General features: G+C 37.5%; 1 protein-coding gene across 10 annotated transcripts in view; it reads left to right on the forward strand.

Annotated features, from left to right (window-relative positions):
• The window catches only part of CTNNA2 (catenin alpha 2), a 1,208,900-nt gene that overhangs the window by 965,665 nt on the left and 225,564 nt on the right, over window positions 1-17,671 (forward strand). For all 10 annotated transcript variants that reach the window (XM_030827614.1, XM_030827615.1, XM_030827616.1 and 7 more), the window contains one exon: window positions 11,889-12,041. In XM_030827614.1, the coding sequence (XP_030683474.1) occupies window positions 11,889-12,041 (153 nt within the window). The remainder of the gene's footprint in view (window positions 1-11,888; window positions 12,042-17,671) is intronic.

Here is a 17,671-nt window from a genome sequence, read left to right on the forward strand (position 1 = left end):
GGCCAAAATCTATACTACCTGGCCCTTTACAGGGAAGAGTCTGCCAATCCCTGCTCTAAAAGTAAACCTAGCTTGAGATAAGGCAAATATGGTGTAAGCACCTGAATTCCCTGAAAAGCTAAAGGACTTTGAATCCAACTACGTTTCCCTTAAATAGCGACAGCACCAGTCATTTTATAGGATTTCCACAAAGTTGGGAATGTGGAGTAATCATTGGGCTTCTATCTGAAATGAAGTACCTCTAGGGAAAAATTCAGCAGCTGTTGGAAATGCAAGGCTGTGCAATAGTTAAAGACAGGAAGTGAAAAGTATTGCATATGGCAGCAGAACTCTGGAGAGAGAAGGTAGCTTGGAGGTACACCATTATCCGTAACTGGAGTAAAACAGGGGAGTGTGGTAAATGGTTTTCTGTTTTAGAAAATGTGTTGAGCCCTTTACTGACCACAAATGGCCAGAAACTTCAGAGGTACATTTATCAGTGACATCTGCACCAAGAAGTAAGTGCTCATCATTCTCCCTTCCTCACTCAACAGTATCTTATTCCCCCAAGTTACCCATCCCACTCAAGTGAACTGAGGTTTCACTCATACCTAGAGTGAGAAGTAGTGAGTTTTATCTGGGATCCTCCCCGGGTGCTTATATTTATAATAGACGTTCTTCTAAGACCCACAGGACTTGTGCTGTAATGTGGAATGCATGACATGTGGAAGTACAGGCCAGGTGACTCTACCTGGTACCAATCCTACCACACCGTAATAGGTGTGTAGAATTGACCCCATTAGAAAGAAATAATAGTTTTTGAGAGCTCGTCTCTGTGTCTTGCTTCATGCTCTTTAACCACACATTTTTTATAGGCTTCTGCTCTTAGCCTGCCATCAAATCCATCCCTTCAGTAATTGTCTTTCCCAATTACCAATTAAATTATGAGGGGATTAAATCATTTTTGGGGCATATTACAAGCTTCCTAAAAGTCCTTGGTAGGGTAAGGTTATTCTGTTACTGATGCAGCTTTTGACTCTTTCACACTGGATTCAAGAAGCTTGTGCCTATTCACCACCAGTTAATCAATGGCAGATATTAGATACTCAGAATAAAACATCCAGGCATCTGATCTTAGATCTCCCTTTGGAGCAAGCAATGGTGGATGGGACATAAGGCTGGGAGTAAGTAATTGACTAGGGGTGGGAGTGAAGAATTGAAAGAAAAGTGACTTTTGTCCAGTTAGGATTTGTGGACTTCAACAGCCAGGTCCATAAACACATAGATCTTAAGTAAAATGGCACTATTATTGGAACCCAAACACCTGACTCTGGCATTTTCTATATGCAACCAGAGGATCCTCCCTTTCCTCATCTAAACAACACAAATAATGATGCTCACCCTACGAACTGCACCCTTCACCCACACCATGACATTGTAAGGAAGGTCAAATGAAACAATGTCTAGGAAAGTTCTCTGCAAGCTATAAAAACAGGACATGCACAGGATTATTATTAAAATAAGCAGCCAGAAACTGAGTAGACCTTCCAAATACACAGAAGAGTTGACCTGCTTTTTGGTCTGGGTTCAGAGATCTGAGCAAGGTAGTTATGCTGGAAATGTCTTTTCCACCTTTACCCTTGCCACCTAAAATTTTACCCTTTTGAAATGCCAACTCTTCTGGGCTAAGTTAGACATTGGGCAATTGAAAGAATGCCTGTTCTGATGGAGGGGTGGAGAAATCTTAAGAGAATCTTTAAGTAAGAAAAATAAAGTGCAATATGGTGTGAAAGAAATGTAGAAAAATTAGACTTTTTTACAGTGTTGTTTAGGCCAACCTCCAATACATTTGACAGGAATAACTCGTGCTTACCTCTAAGCACCATTTATGAGGCCAGTCAACCATGTATGAGGTCATGTTGATCACTGTAGCTTTGTTAGTAGTTGGGAGTTGAGACAGTGGAGGAGTTTTCAGCAGAAAGTGAGAGGAGATGGCTTGTCTTGTTTTTTTCTGTATCCCTGGCCAAAAACAGTGCTTCTTCTACCAAGAGCTACTTAAATGCCAGTGGAAGGAATAAATGACTGAACACTGGCCCTTGAGTACAGTTTAGTAAAGTAAGTAAGTGATAAAGCATAATTTCTTTCTGAGGACTTCTTATTTCTCTTATAATAAGGTTCCTGCCACCTTCGAGCTAATTGCATCAGTATCTGTACCATCATATTTTTGTACGCTTACTCTCGTTTCATTTCTTTGGCATAACACTTAAATATCCTGAATAAAACTGTGGCATTTGTGTAGATTTTTCTTTATAGATCCATTGTTTCTCTTGATATCAGAAAGGAATTTTGAATTTCACAATTAAAGGCAAATAAGAGACCTTTTTTAGTTTTTCAAGAATGAATATTTCTCCAGTAAAAGGAATTGCAGAGGTGTTTTTCATTGAGCACATTAAAATGAGGCACACAGCCTTCAAAGTCTTATGCAAGTGTGAGCTTCTGCAAAACTAGTTTACTGGAGAGAGACTTTTTTTTTCTTGGATTGTCTTTTGCAGGGAACTGTTTCATATTTATCAAATGGTTGCAGGTTTTTAGACTTTGTACAAAATGCTTTTGCAGTATTAGATGTGGCTCAATATACAGCATACAGTCCTCATACCCCATCCAATAGGTAGACACTTTTGGTCATTTTTGAGACAGTTTGTTTTTCTTTTTGAGTTAGTGAGTTAAACTGTGTCTATTCTTTCATGACTCTGCACTCCTATGAAATAAGAATTGCTAGAGCAGGTCTGATCCATTGACTGCATTCCTTTGGGTTTGCTGAAGAAAATGCAGTTATTTACATTGATGAATAGCCTTAATTGGGTAAAATAGACTGGTAGTGCTGAGCTAATACCTTTAAATGTCTTGTCTTATGCAATTAATATTCCTTTGTCACACATACATTTAAACCATTGGAAGAAAGTCTTGTGTTCTTGACTCCTGTCAGACTTAACTAACGATTTTGTCAAGTCATTCCTTTCTGCCCTGGTTGATTGATAGCTAAATTTTGGTCTTCTAGCTTATGTAAAAAGTGTTAACTATGCCTTTCAGCTTGTAGGCAAGGACATTTAAACCATTCTAGTAGTCAATTTACAGAGGAATTACATTGCCTGTTTACTGGAGGGGTCAAAAAAATGTGCCCCTGCTCATCAGAGACACAAATCACAGGGCCCATGAGCTAATGAAGGCAGTATTTATGAGTTTCTGCACTTGCTAGCTGATACCAAGTTCAAGATGTCCCTGGTCCTGGCTGCTGAGGATTCTGGCTCCCACTTTTGGATATGCCTGTGTTTGTAGACTATAGAAAAGATATATTTAAGAAGAAGTTTTGATCTTAATACTCTTAAGAGTGAGAATGCAAATTAGAATGCTAGATTGTCACAGTACCAAGCTGCATTTGCAGCTTTCAAAGATTTCTCTATAGTAAGTCTCACCTCTGCCACCACCTGGCTTATGGATTTCCATATAAACCATAATTACCATATCAAAGTGTGAAAAATGGATACCAGTCTTTCTGGGAGAAGTCTCTTGTCCCTTGGCTTGAACCCAGTTAGAATCCTAAGAAACACACTTTATTTAGCATCTTACAGTTTACTATTTTAAAACATTTTGATCATTAAGAGTTATAAGAAAATGGTTATATTAGAGCAAGTATAATTCATCAAATACATTGTTGAAGTAGGCATATCTTAGACCACAAGTTCTCCATTTTTTTTCCAGACCCCTAAACCCCCAGAAAGTGAGAGTCTCATAGTGAGTATCGAGCAGGTCTCTTTCTACTCCCAGAGTAAGGATTCATTAGGACTCAGCATCACTTCTACCTCTGGTAGGATCACTGATTCCCTCTTATGGTGTCCATCTGCCATGGGGTCTCTTCTTTTATCCTCTCCACAGGGGCTCTTCTTCTTTTTGGTCTTACTATATCATGGGTGGGGAAGAGGGGAGCTTTCAGAATCCCTTGTATATATACTTTATTCGTTCAGGAATCACATTTGTTCCTGGAATGTTTGCTGCTGTCATCATATATACCATTGCTTTTGGTCAATAATGTACACAAAGCTGGCACAAAGTAGACATATGACAGCTTGTGTATGTTAGTATTTAAAAGCATGTAGTCTGGGGCCAAGCAATATTGGTTCAAATCCTGCCACTGCCATCTGTTAGCTTTGTGAATGTAGGCAAGTGACTTAATTCTATTGTCTCAGTCTCCTCACCTATAAAATGAATAAAATAGTAGCCAGTGATTTTTGAGAGAAATAAACAAGTTATTCTAATTTTTTGGAACAGTATCTGGCACAAAATAAGCACTAAATGAAGATTGTTATTATGAAATACTAATTTTCCCCAATGCTTTTCTGCTCTCGCCACCTCTCCTCATCTCACTGCTGCAGTTGCTTCTGTCTTTTGCATATACTCTCCCTTCCACTAGCCTCTCCTTTGCTTTCTTATACTGCATCCAGCAGCCGTGGGCTCCATTTTCTGCTAACATTTTTAACAGCACCATGTCAAGGTGCTATACCTGCTGGATTAAGCCATCTGGAGATCCACAATGATCCCAGCACTCCTTGGGACCCTGAGGCAGCTTTTCACTGTCTCTTCTCATAAAGGCAAGTGCTCTTGCATATCGTGGAGGTAAAAGAGGAATTTGACACTGACTTGTGTGCGCTGGGGCAGAAAATGAAGTCAACAGAAGGAGCTAAGTACCTGTTACTGTCCTTCAGGAAAAGCCCCGATCAACCCTTCCCTGTCCTAGTCCCCATGACTTGTCTCTTTGTTATAACTTTTTAAGTAAAGCATTTGTTTAATCTATAAAAATAATAAATTACAGCTGTGATTTTCTTACACACAGCCCATGGCTATATAATGAAACATGAGGAGTAGACTACTGTTATTTCAGTGCATTTGGCCAAAGAAATGAATTGAAATGGCAACAAACTATTCCACTAATTGATCAGAAATTTATTTTCAAGATGTCTCTCCCACTTCACCAAAAGGTGATTTGGTGACCATGAAAACTTATTCTATGTATGACATCTTATCAGTTATCTATTGTCACAACAGTGTATTATAACAGTACCTCAGGGGCATACAGCAATAGCATTTGTAGCTCACTGGTCTGAGGTGGTCATCTTGGCCCGGCCTTCTCCTGTGTCTGGGTTCTGTTGCTCTTAATGGATCTAGGATGGCCTTGAGAGCGATGACTGAGGTGACTCAGTCCTGGTCGGTAGGTTTGTTACCCTTTTCCTGGGACAGGCAGTCTAGCCTGGGCGTGTCCTTCTCATGGGGATGGCAGAGAACAAGACCAAGCCCACCTAATGTTGAATGAGCCTTTCAAATGTCCACATGCATCATGGTGGCCAACATCCATTGGCCCTAAACATGACACATGGCCAAGCCCAGAGTCATAGAGGGCAGGAACTACAGAGTTACATGGCAGTGGTATGGATAGAAGAAGATAGAAGAATACAGTTATTCATGCAACAAGTCTACTACAATTATCTATTCCATCAGTGAGACATGTTCCTAATTTTTACACTGACTATCATCACTCATAGAGAAAAAAATCTAAGGGCACATATGTTGATCTGGCTGTTGATCTGGCTCCAGTATGAGTGTTGCTAATGATGACAGTTGTACTTTTAATTGATCCAGCAGACCTGAATGAATTTGGTGGACAATGAATGAGATGGGTAGGGAAAAGCACAGGGCCTGATAGAGGTAATTGGTTCCATTAAAAAGAGATGCTAGTATCCCAATTAAAATGATTTTGCTTCATGAAAGACAGTTGGTTTCATCAAGATAATGACCAGAGAATTTTGTATTTCTCTTATAAGGAAAACTAAATAAAGCAAGAACCATGATTATTCTTTAAATGTCTTCCCCAGGCTTTATAGATATGCCTCTCCTCCCCCTACCTGCTCCCACCCCAACCTGAACGATGAAGAGTGCCTTCGTTACCAATGGAGTGTGCATTGATGGCACCTCGGCTTATTAAAGTGGCTTTGAATAGATTATAGCACTGACTGATTACCCTAATTGACCTTCTGACTGGCTAAACTTTGCCAGACTTTACGAAGCTCAATACTTGTCAAGCCCCCTAGGCTGGATGGCTCCTGGCTCAGTCACTTTGTTGCTTTGATTTTACATTTTTAATAACAATTATACCACACAGCTTAAGGAAATATGGCAGAACATGTCAATAATCGTGTAGAGCCTGGAGCAGCCACGTTCATGGAAAGATTTAAGGCTTCAGATTTTTTGAGCCTATTTGAAATCACCCTCTAACCCCAGTTTTGACCTTGGCTGGTATTTCTTATATCATTGTAATGAAGAGGTTAACACTATTATTCTTAAGAAGATTTTTGTATACATTTATCTAAATGACAGGGTAGATGTTAAATGTTCAGCCATTTATTAAACATCATCCACCCAGCCTCCACTTGGGTGTTAACTTTTATTTCTGAAAATCAAGATGGCATTGGGTTGCTCAGACACATAGCCAATTCTGCCTAAAGATTGGCATGCAGAAGGCTTCAGTTGCAGGGAAGGTTTAGCAAAGAAAGAAAGCTTTCATCCTGAAGGAGAAACATGATTGATTAGTAGTAGCTACTTGGAGCACTGTGTTGAAAAGGATTATAAAGTAGTATTTGAGCTCAGCATAAAAGAATGCAGCAATTGATTAATCATGTCTGGTGTGGGCATAGAAAGGAACAGTTGTAGCATACTTGCCATTCCAGTCCTACTTCATAGCTTTTGATCTTGTTCCTTATAAACAACTCTTCACCTTTTAATTATTTCTTATAAATGTATCTCTATTTTCCACTTCCACTCATGCTTGAATCCCTGAATTAGTTTTCTGCCAGATATTTTCCTTGCTGGCCACTTTTTTGTTTTCGGGTCAGTATCTGAGTTCCTTTTCTGTGTTCAGAGAATTCCTCATGTTATGAATCTTTGTATAAGAGGCTTAAATGGCCAAAACACTTGTTTTCAAAGAAACTTTCCTCCCGGCTACTACCTCCTGTACTCTTGCAACTAGGTGAGGACGTATGACCCAGAGTTCTGGTCTCTGTTTCACCCAGATGAAAATCAGGTCTGCCTAATATTTTGAATCAAAGCCTATTGTCACAAAGACACAGGGTGTCTTAACATTTCTGAATTTTGCCCATTTTGTGAATTGACAGGTCAATCTTTCTGCTTAAATCAGCTAGAATTAGTTTCTAATGCTTGAGACTAAGAACTTGACAATAGGTCTTCTAGGGAGGCATTCCTCAAACTTTATACTGTGGAATAATCACCTAGGCATCTTATTAAAATGCAGATTCTGGTTAAAAGCAGGCCTGGATGGGGCCTTGGTTTTGCATTTCTAATAAGCTCCCAGGAAATGGCAGTGGTACTGGCCAGAGGCCCACACTTCAGGTAGAAAGGATCTAAGTAAGGGAAGGCAGAGTTTGTAGGAAAGTAAAAATTCTATTTCCAGGTTAAATTAGGGCAGGCCAAATACTGTAGCTAATAAACTTCAAAATGTACAAAGGCTCCGAACAACAGAATTACATTTCTTAATAATGTACAATACTGGGTCAGTAACAGAACACTAGGCAGTTCTCCTTCATGTATGCAAGGGCCTAAGTTAATTGGGAGGCAGGGAGTGTCTTTTATCTTCAACTCAGAGCATCTCTATCTTTGGCCAGTGGGAGTCTCCTGTTATTCTGGCATGCCCCTGGGAGTCTTTGATAGTTCTTTGCTACCTGGCATGACAAGATATTTCAAGCTTATTTGTACACTCCTGGCCTCAGGGTGCCTGGAGTCAGCTCTTTCTCCATGAAGCTCTGTTTTTTTTTTTTCTTTTTCTGTAGTGTAAAATTTTGTTTCAAGTTGTTCATAACTACTAGGCTAGCCATTATTTTCGGCCTTTTTCATTAGACAGAACTGAGAAAGTGTTTGCAAGTGTGCATATGTTTTCAATTTAAAATCTCATGTTTTCAATTTAAAATCTCATGTTTTCAAACGTTGGCAAGGTTATGGAGAAAGGAAAGCTTTGAACGTTGTTTGTGGGAATGTAAATTAGTATAATCATAGAAAACAGTATGAAGGTGCCTCAAAAAATTAAAACTAGAACTACCATATTATCTAACAATCCCACTTCTGGGTAGAATCTGATGGAAATAAATCAATATCTCGAAGAGATATCTGCACCCCCATGTTTATTGCAGCATTATTTATGATAGCCAAGACATGGAATCAACCAAGTGTCCACTGACAGATAAATGGATAAAAAATGTGATAGATAGATAAATAGATATATACACAATGGAATATTATTAACCATATAAAAATAGAAATCTTTTATATGTGACAACATAGATGGACTTGGAGGGCATTGTGCTTAGTGAAATAAGCCACACAGAGAAAGACAAGTACTCTATGGCATCACTTATATATGGAACCTAAAAACAAACAAGAGGTGGAACTCACAGAAACAAAAAGTAAGCCAGTGGTTGCTAGGAGCTGGAGGTGGGGGTGGTGAAATGGGAAATGCAGGTCAAGGTTATAAACTTTAAGTTTACAGTGAATAAGCTATGAGAATCTAATATACACCATGATGACTATCAAAAATGCTGTGCTGTATGCTTGAAATTTGCTAAGAGAGTAGATCTTAAGTGTTCTCACCAATAAAGAAAAAAAAGGTAGCTATATGAGGGAATGTGTATGTTAATTAACTCAATTGTGGTAATCATTTCACAATATATATGTTTATAAAAAATGTATGTTTATCAAATCATGTTATACACTTTAAATATATACAATTTTATTTGTCAGTTATACCTCAATAAAGCTGAATCAAATCCTTTGTGTTTCTACTGACATTTTTAATTCAGATCTAGCATTGGAGAATTTTTCTTTAACTACTTTCTTCCCCACCAACACTCCTGGTTAGCAAGGACATAGGAAATGATGAATTTAAATTTCAGTTAATAATTTGCTTTATTCTACCTTTAAACATAGTAATGTTGGAATAATAATATTTATACTTCCTCTATAATTAAAATCACATAAAATACTTAAAATATTTTGGTATTTTCTATTCCCTTTGTCGTCCCCTTTTTACAATGTTGTAATATGTCTTTATTGTCAGAGTATATAAACATTTAAACTATATTCTATCACTTTTTATGTTAATATTTTCCTAGTTATTTTAATTCTTAAAATAACTAGATAAGAAAGGGTCATGAGAACAATATTCTGAGTTCTTGCATTTTTATCTGATTTTCTATGCCTTATATCCTTGAAAGTCAGTTTTGCTGGTTATAAAATTCTTAGTTTACATTCTGCTTCCTTGAGTATCTTAAAGACAATATTTTCCTTTGGCATAAGTCTTTACTATTAAAAAGTCTGGTGATAATCTATTTTTTCCTGTATAAATCATATGCTATATTTGCTGAAATGCAGTTTTTTTCCCCCTCATTTTTCTTTAGAATTCAGTCATCTTACTGGAAAATATCTTGGTTGATAATTATGGGTCAGTCTTCTCAGGTACATGATACATTATTTCAGATTGTAGGTTATTTGTTTAATTTTAAATTTTTTATTTTTCATTAACATATATATGTTTGTGGAGTACAATGTGATACTTTGATATATGTATATATTATGAATGATTAAATTAAGCTAACATATTCATCACCTTACATACTTTTTTTTTGGTGAGAACACTAAAAACCCACCTTATCAGCAATTTAAAAATATACAGTATTAGGATATGTTTTAATACATACGTATATTCTGGAAAGTTTTCATTGATTACAATTTTTGGTATTCATTCTGTTTTCTTGTTTTGATTTTCTTTTTTCATGGACCCCCTGGTAGCCCTGTATTGACTTTTCTTTGCCTATCTTCAATATTTGTCACATTTTCTAAAATGGTTTTTTAGCTCTTTAAAAAATATTTTTTGGATTTAAAACTTTTCCTTATTTTATTTGTCTTATGGCATTTGGTGTGGTGTTTATTCATTCTTAGTCTTTTTCAAATGATTTTCTTTTATTTATAATTCTTGAGTTTCATGACCTAATTCTTTAGTTTTTCTTATTTATCATGTTCTTCCATATTTTATATTATTTTTGTGATGCTTTTAATTTATTTGAAATGGTAGGTTACAGTTTTAATCTATTTTACAAGTATATCTTTCTGGCATGCTTTCAATGTGCCTAGGGATGATGATATTATATTTCTTAATATAATTTTTCTTATAACTTTGGATAAGATTTGGCCTTGATAATTTTAAGTTGCTCATTTTTGTGAACATTATCTTCCTGAAGGCTTAGAAAGAGGCTTGATGCAGACAGCTTTTCAAGCTTCCCAGAGCTCTCACTTCTGTTATTTTTGTGTGGTATTAAAAAATATGTTTGTCTAATTGTTGAGATAACCTGAATCTTATTATCTCCCCTACTTTATCTCAACCTTCTCTTTCTTTTATCTCTGTTGTCCCTGTCAAGTTCAATTTTGATTCCACTCTAAATATTTTCTCCTCCATTGTGGGCCTGTTCTGGAAGAGAGCCATGGCAGGTCAGTTTCGAGTGTTCACTGTGGGATCTCCTTCAGACCTTCTTACCCTAGGCACTGCCATTTGTTAACTCATGATTGCAGACAAGTTATTTAACTTTTTAAAGTCCCAGCTTCTTCATTTGAAGAACTAGTATAAGAATCATTCCTATCTCATAGTGTGTAATAGGAATGAAATAATATGCAAATATTGTAGCTGAGTAAATGATGCATTATACATGAGCTCACCAATAACCAACATTATCCCAGGCAGTAATTTAATACACTTTGTCAAATAAGTATGTGGGAGACGTTAACTTTGCATAGACTTTATTACATTTTATATGGTAAAAAGTCAAACACAATTCCGAGTTAAACCAAAGTAAGTTATACATACTTTCATTGCATACCTTATGGTAATTAGTGCAAAAAGGAATTGAGATTTGTCCTTAATTTTCCTTGTTCTAACCAATAACGAACTTGTGTGTGTCAGCCTATCAAGAGATTCACTTGAATGCTCCTGGATAGGTATATTTGTTTGGAAAACATGCAGAGTGTTTATCATCTTCTCTTCTGTTTATTTTTATGTATATCCCATATACATTCAGATAATTATGAGCAAAACAGCACCAAGGTGATTTTTCAGGGACAGTTTCATTTTATTTTCATGCAGCTGCCCTGTTTTCTATTTTAACAATGTGGGAATGATGTGTAATTATGTATTGTTAGAAGATTTGGGCTTGTTTATTCTCATTTATCTTGAAGAATAATTATAAGTATTTCGGGAACATAGCAACTATGTCATCATAGCACCTGGGCACAAACAGTTTTGAGGTTGTTAGATGTTTCATGTTTCTGCTTCTATCTAACACAAACAATGGATCTAGAATGGGCAGGAGACTGCACAGTGGCCAAGTTTCAGGGTTGGTTTCAAAGTTTAGATCTTTATCCAAAGTTCTCCCGACTTGTTGGTTGATGCCTAGATTTTTCCTTTTCAAAGAGCCTGAATTCTTCAACTGTGTCATGATTCAAAATATGCAGAAGGTTTGGGTCAATGAAGGATGAGAGAAGACCTTTGATGGGAGAGGACCCATAGTGTATTGAGCAACAGGCCATTTATGTAACTTTCAAGTTGACATATAATATGTTTAATTCACATGCTTCCATCAGTCATTGGCTTTCCTTTAATAATATAAGCATTGGGAAAATTTTAAAAAGAAAATATGAATATTATCTCCATGGGTAATGAGAGCTCAAAAACAGTTTAGAAAAAAAATGGACAATTCTACTATTTCTTAATTGTATGTCATTTTTTGTTCTTGTTTCAACTGTAGCTTCGGAAAGCAGTGATGGATCACATATCTGATTCTTTCTTGGAAACCAATGTTCCTTTGCTAGTTCTCATTGAGGCTGCAAAGAGCGGAAATGAAAAGGAAGTGAAAGAATATGCCCAAGTTTTCCGTGAGCATGCCAACAAACTGGTAGAGGTAAGTGTGGAGGGGCCTGAAGACTAGAATTTACCGATGGGTTCAATCTCTGCATATGGCTCTTAGAATTTCACTAGAGAGCTACTCTATTGTATTTTTGGAGAAATAAAGTCCTGGAATCATTCTTTCCTTTACTTTCTGATTACTGTACCCCCTTTCGGAGGAATCAAGCTACGAATCATCTTTCTTTTATCTATCTCACAATTCTAAGCATGCTCTGAAACATATCTGCGATTTTTCCTGGACAACAAGCAGGAACTGAAACAAAAGAAGTAGAAGGGACACTCTGGAGTGCTGAATACCAGCTTTGATTTGAGGGAGTAAATTAAAATTTCTGAATGGAGGCCTAGGACACATGTCCCTTTTTTCCCGCCTCAAACCCCTGTCCACTCCACCCAGTGGTGCCTAGATGCCGTCCACACTGGGAACTTGTGAAAAAAAACAAAAAACAAAACAAAAAAACAAACCCAACTCCCCCAAGGAGATGTTTGAACTTTTGGTGGAAGATCTTGGGGCAGTACTAGGGTAAGTTAAGCATTGTAAGTATATTTTATGTGTTAGAGGAATCTGTAGGAGTTGCTTTATAAATGCAAAATTTTACTGGGTAATATTGAAAAAAAATCGTACAAAGTAAATGATAATTAGGCTGCCTAAATTAAGGAGCTGAAAACGAACAGCCTGGCAAAGGTAGGATTAGTGATGTGGGGCTAAATACAATAGAAAATAGAGATGTTACACAAGAAATATGTGTGCTAGAGAACAAGAGCCCAGGAGGGATGAGGATGGATCCTGGAAAATTTAGGGAATGGTTATTAGGGCCAGGTTAAACTTTTACAGGCTCTGAGCACTTAATCCTACCACCACCACCACCACCACCACTGTAATGCATTCCCACTTTAATTCATAATAAAATAAAATCACTTAAAATGACAGAAAACTTAAATGCAAGCTGAAAGGAAAATAAGTTCATTTTTTTTCTTTTGGATGGAAAAATTAAAATCCTCAGAAAGTTCATTAAATGTAAAATCCTCTCTGCTTTTCCTGGAGTGGGTGATGGGGGTGGTGTTTGATTTAGTTGCATGCTAAGCACCTGCTTAGTTTGCTCCTTGATTAATCCAGCACTGCAGGTGCCTTGGGCTGAAGACACCCAGCCAACAGGAAGTCCTACGTCAAGCCTCTGCTTCTCTAGGAGACAGGCTGAGCCATCATCCATGACAGCAGTCAGCAGGTTCTATGTGCAAAAGCCTTGGCCACAATAATGGAAGCTTTGAACTTCCTGCCGTAACCCCAATGTCTTGAGACAATACCAGCCTAGAGCTAAAACTAGGGTAATACAATATCAAAGCAGTTTTTCTGGCTCTGTTCTCTCGTATCAGGCAAGGCTTCTATCACCCTTCACATTCCACCTACATGCTCAGAGAGTTCACTTAGCTATTTAGGGATCCAGAGTCTTTCCAAGGTTGACCTTGGAAGCTCTGATCACTTTCATGTTTTGAGAACGGGAAGGCAGAGAAGGAGGAGGATATGGGTACAGAAGGAAGGGAAGAAAGAGGAGGAAAAAAAAATAATGCTGATGGGTGCTACAAAGCTTTAAATATTCACACGTAATAAAATAATGTTAGCATATAAATATACCATCCTATCTATATAATTACAATATTTACAAGATAACTGCAGAGTTTACCAAAAATATTAATTGATGGTGTGTTGTAGACACTGTGGGTGAAGAATGGGACATGGATTTGAAGTTGTGTGATAAACATCTACTTTCAGTCCTATTAGTGCCTTTACTTTATTTGCAGGACATATTTGAATTTCAAACTTAACATCTTGTGTAAATATGAGACTGGGGCCAAAGACCCAGCTTTTTCCACTCACTCTCCTTTCTCCTGTGACAGGCCCTGGACACATCCACCCTTTCCCCTTATTCTGTCTTTAGGTTCCATTGTAGGTAAATCTGTTCACTACATGTGATTCTTGATCCTCAACTTGTGACAGAAGCTGGAAGCTTAGATTACTTGCAGCTCCACATTTCAGAAAACCGCACTTTGCTTCCATCAGGTATTCCCTTCATTTCCCATGGATGGTCACTGTGGCCAGCAGCATTTTAATGTCTTGATGCGTAGGAGATACAGGGGCTAGTGTGTGGTCTGGCCTCTGTTTGACTAGGGAGTAACTGAAATCTACAAGTTTGCATATATACAGAAAAAAAACCCAAACTTGAACCACTGAGCTGAGTGTTAGCCTTTTTCTAGTTTTGAAAAGTGTGTGGATATGGGCACTTTTCTTAGTTTCTGTGTCTGTAATATGAAAAAGTCGGTTTGTATATTGATTTTATATCCATTGAACTTGATAAATTCAGTTACTAATTCTAAAATTTTGACAATTTCCTTTTGGATTTTCTATGTACGTAGTCATGTGCCTGCAAATTATGACTGTTGTATTAGTCTGTTCTCATGCTGCTAATAAAGACATATCATATGCAAGACTGGGTAATTTATAAATGAAAGAAGTTTAATTGACTCACAGTTACACATATGTGGGAAGGCCTCACAATCATGGCGGAAGGCAAAGGAGGAGGAAAGACACATCTTACATGGCAACAGGCAAGAGAACTTGCACAGGGGAAGTCCCCTTTATAAAACCATCAGATCTCATGAGACTTATTCACTACCAGGAGAACAGTATGGGGAAAACGACCTCCATGATTCAATTATCTCCACCTGGCACTGCCCTTGACACATGAAGATTATTATAACTCAAGGTGAGATTGAATAGGAACACAGCCAAACCATATAAGTGTATTTATTCTTTCCCAATACTTATAGTTTGTTTTTTTTTTTCCTTGCATTATAGTGCTAGCTAGGACCTACAGTACAATATTGTGGTGATAAATACTTTTGTGATTTCTGGATCTCAGTGGGGAAATTTCATTTCTTTACCATTAATTATATTCTTTGCTCTGTGTTTCTTTCAGATACTTTAATTAGGTCAAGCTAGTTCTGGTACCCATTTGCCAAAATACTTTAAAAAAACTATGAATAACTATAGAATTGTATCAAATGCTTTTTCTGCAGATGTTGAGGTGATTTTCTCGTCTCCTTTATTCTCTTTCAGAGGTATGGATATCAAAGTTATGCTTTCCCTTAAAAAATGAATTGAAAATTTTTTCTTCTTTCTATTTTTTGGAAGTGAATGTGTAAGATGAGCCTCATTTATTTTTTAAATGTTTGGTAGAATTCACTGATAAAACAGTGTGAGTGTGGGGATTTATTTGCGGAAAGGTTTAAAATCATATGACTATTTACATTTTTTTAATTTCTTTTAAGATCAGCTTTGTTAATTTGCCTTCTAGGAATTTGTCATTTCATTTAATTTTCTAATTTACTGGCATAAAATTGTCCATAATACATTTGTATTTTTTGTTAGATGTATAAGGATCTGCAGTACGGTTTCTTTTTTCCCCACTCCTCATTTAACTAATTAGTATTTTCTCTAGTTTTGCAAATAGTTTATCAATTTTAAAAATATGGTTTCAGCTTTATAGATTTGTTTGTATTCTATTTTATTGACTTCTGCTTTCTTTATAGTTCTTTTTTTTTTTCCTGCTTTCTTCCAGTAAAACTTACTTCTTCTTTTCTAACTTATTGGAATGGATAATCATGTCATTAATTTCTTGTCTTTCTTATTTTAGTGCTGTACTCATTTAAGGATATAAATTTCCCTCTAATCTATGCTTAAGTCTGGTTATTTTCTACTGTCCTAATTTTAAGTTCACTTATCCATGTGTGTCCAATATACTTAAAACTTATATATTGAGTTCAATTTTTTTTTAAATTTCTAGTTGATTCTTTTTTAAAGGGACTCCAATTCTCTAGTAAAATATTATCAGGTCATCTCCTTTAAAAAAATATTAATCACAGTTATTTCAAAAGCCTAAGTCAAAGAACTCCAATGTTTGGATCAATTTTGTTTTTGTTTTGGGGCAGCTCCACAGATGGCAGCCCCCAACACATCCAAAATCCACTGGGATGTTAATATTGATGATGCAACACACCCACCAAGAGGGTCTAGACAGGTTTATTGCTCATGTAATGGGACTTCAGGGACAGCAGAGCAGGCAACCATGCCAGTTCATAATGATTCAAACAAAGAGAAGAATAAGTGGGTTTAGTTTTTATCATGTTAGGGCATGTGGCTGGGATCCGGATTTCTATGTGATAGCCAGGACTTGAGTGGTTTGTATTTCCCAATAGCAATAAAAAGGTGGCCCCTCTTATCAGTTAGCCCATTTTGGGGACAAAAGGGAAATGGGGGAAGGGTAGGACTGCTTAAAAACTGTCAGCAAACCTTTTTTTTTTTGAGATGGAGTCTCGCACTGTCACCTGGGCTGGAGTGCAGCGGCTCAATCTCTGCTCACTGCAACCTCCGCCTCCCGGGTTCAAGCAATTCTCCTGCCTCAGCCTCCCAAGTAGCTTGGATTACAGGCACCCTCCACCAGGCCCAGCCAATTTTTGTATTTTTAGTAGAGACGGGGTTTTACTATGTTGGCCAGGCTGGTCTCAAACTCCTGACTTTGTGATCTGCCCTCCTTGGCCTCCCAAAGTGCTGGGATTACAGGCGTGAGCCACCGTGCCTGGCCCAGCAAACATTCAAAATAGACTAGGACTGTTCATTACAGTTCACCCTTATTGTCTGACTGATGACTGGAATGTGCCATGTTTTATTTTATTGAAGTTAGACATGTTTAAGTGAACTATTATGGGACTCTATGAGGCTTTCAAAATGGAGACAGACTTTATTGCTTGTCTGTTTTTACTAATTTTTCTTGTGATTGTGTTTTTTGATGTGCTGGGTGATATTGGATTGAATGGCGAACATTTGTGTGGACAAATATAGAGGGTCTGGATAATGTGCTCTCCTTCCAGAGAGGATTCACCCTATTTTCTGTTGGGCAGCAGAGAGGCAGACCATCTCATTACAATCAAAGATCAAAGTGACTTGAACCTAGGTTGTAGCACTTTCAAAGTTCAGCTTACCTTTCTTTCACCATAGTCCTGAAGAATAATCTTCCAGGGTGGCCAACTGAGGATCAGATGTGTCACCTCATTTGTGAATCACAAACCCCAATTTTTGTTCTTTAACACCACGAGACTGAGTTTGCTTTGCCTTGCTTTTTGGATGCTCTCAATTTGTTTCTTGCCTGTTGCTATTTGTAACTTAATTGACTGTCAAACGCCTTGGGGAAAAACTGGGGATGAAGCGCCAAGCTTGCTTCTTTGACCCTCTCTTCTCTATGGGATCTTAAGTCCGAGTTGGCTGCCACAGCGGGGCTGTGCTCAGCTCCATTTTTTGCCTCCTCAGCCCTATGAGATTGCTGAAAACTCCAGGGAATTCTCTTCCTCTCAGCAGCAACCTTCTTTCTGACTTCTCAGATTCTCCTTCAACACTAAGAATTAGCAAATCCCGGCAAGGGTGACTGGAGTGACAGGCGGAAGGTTAGGCTCCCCTCAATGAGCCTCTCTTTTTGATGTAGTTTACGTTTTGACATCTTTGGCAGCTCTCCTGTGCTTTCAAGAAAATTGCTTTTATTGTGTATTTCTAGTGGTTCTCAGCAGGCAAGTGGGTCT

This window comes from Nomascus leucogenys, chromosome 14 (genome assembly GCF_006542625.1).
Source record: "Nomascus leucogenys isolate Asia chromosome 14, Asia_NLE_v1, whole genome shotgun sequence".
Lineage (NCBI taxonomy): Eukaryota > Metazoa > Chordata > Mammalia > Primates > Hylobatidae > Nomascus > Nomascus leucogenys.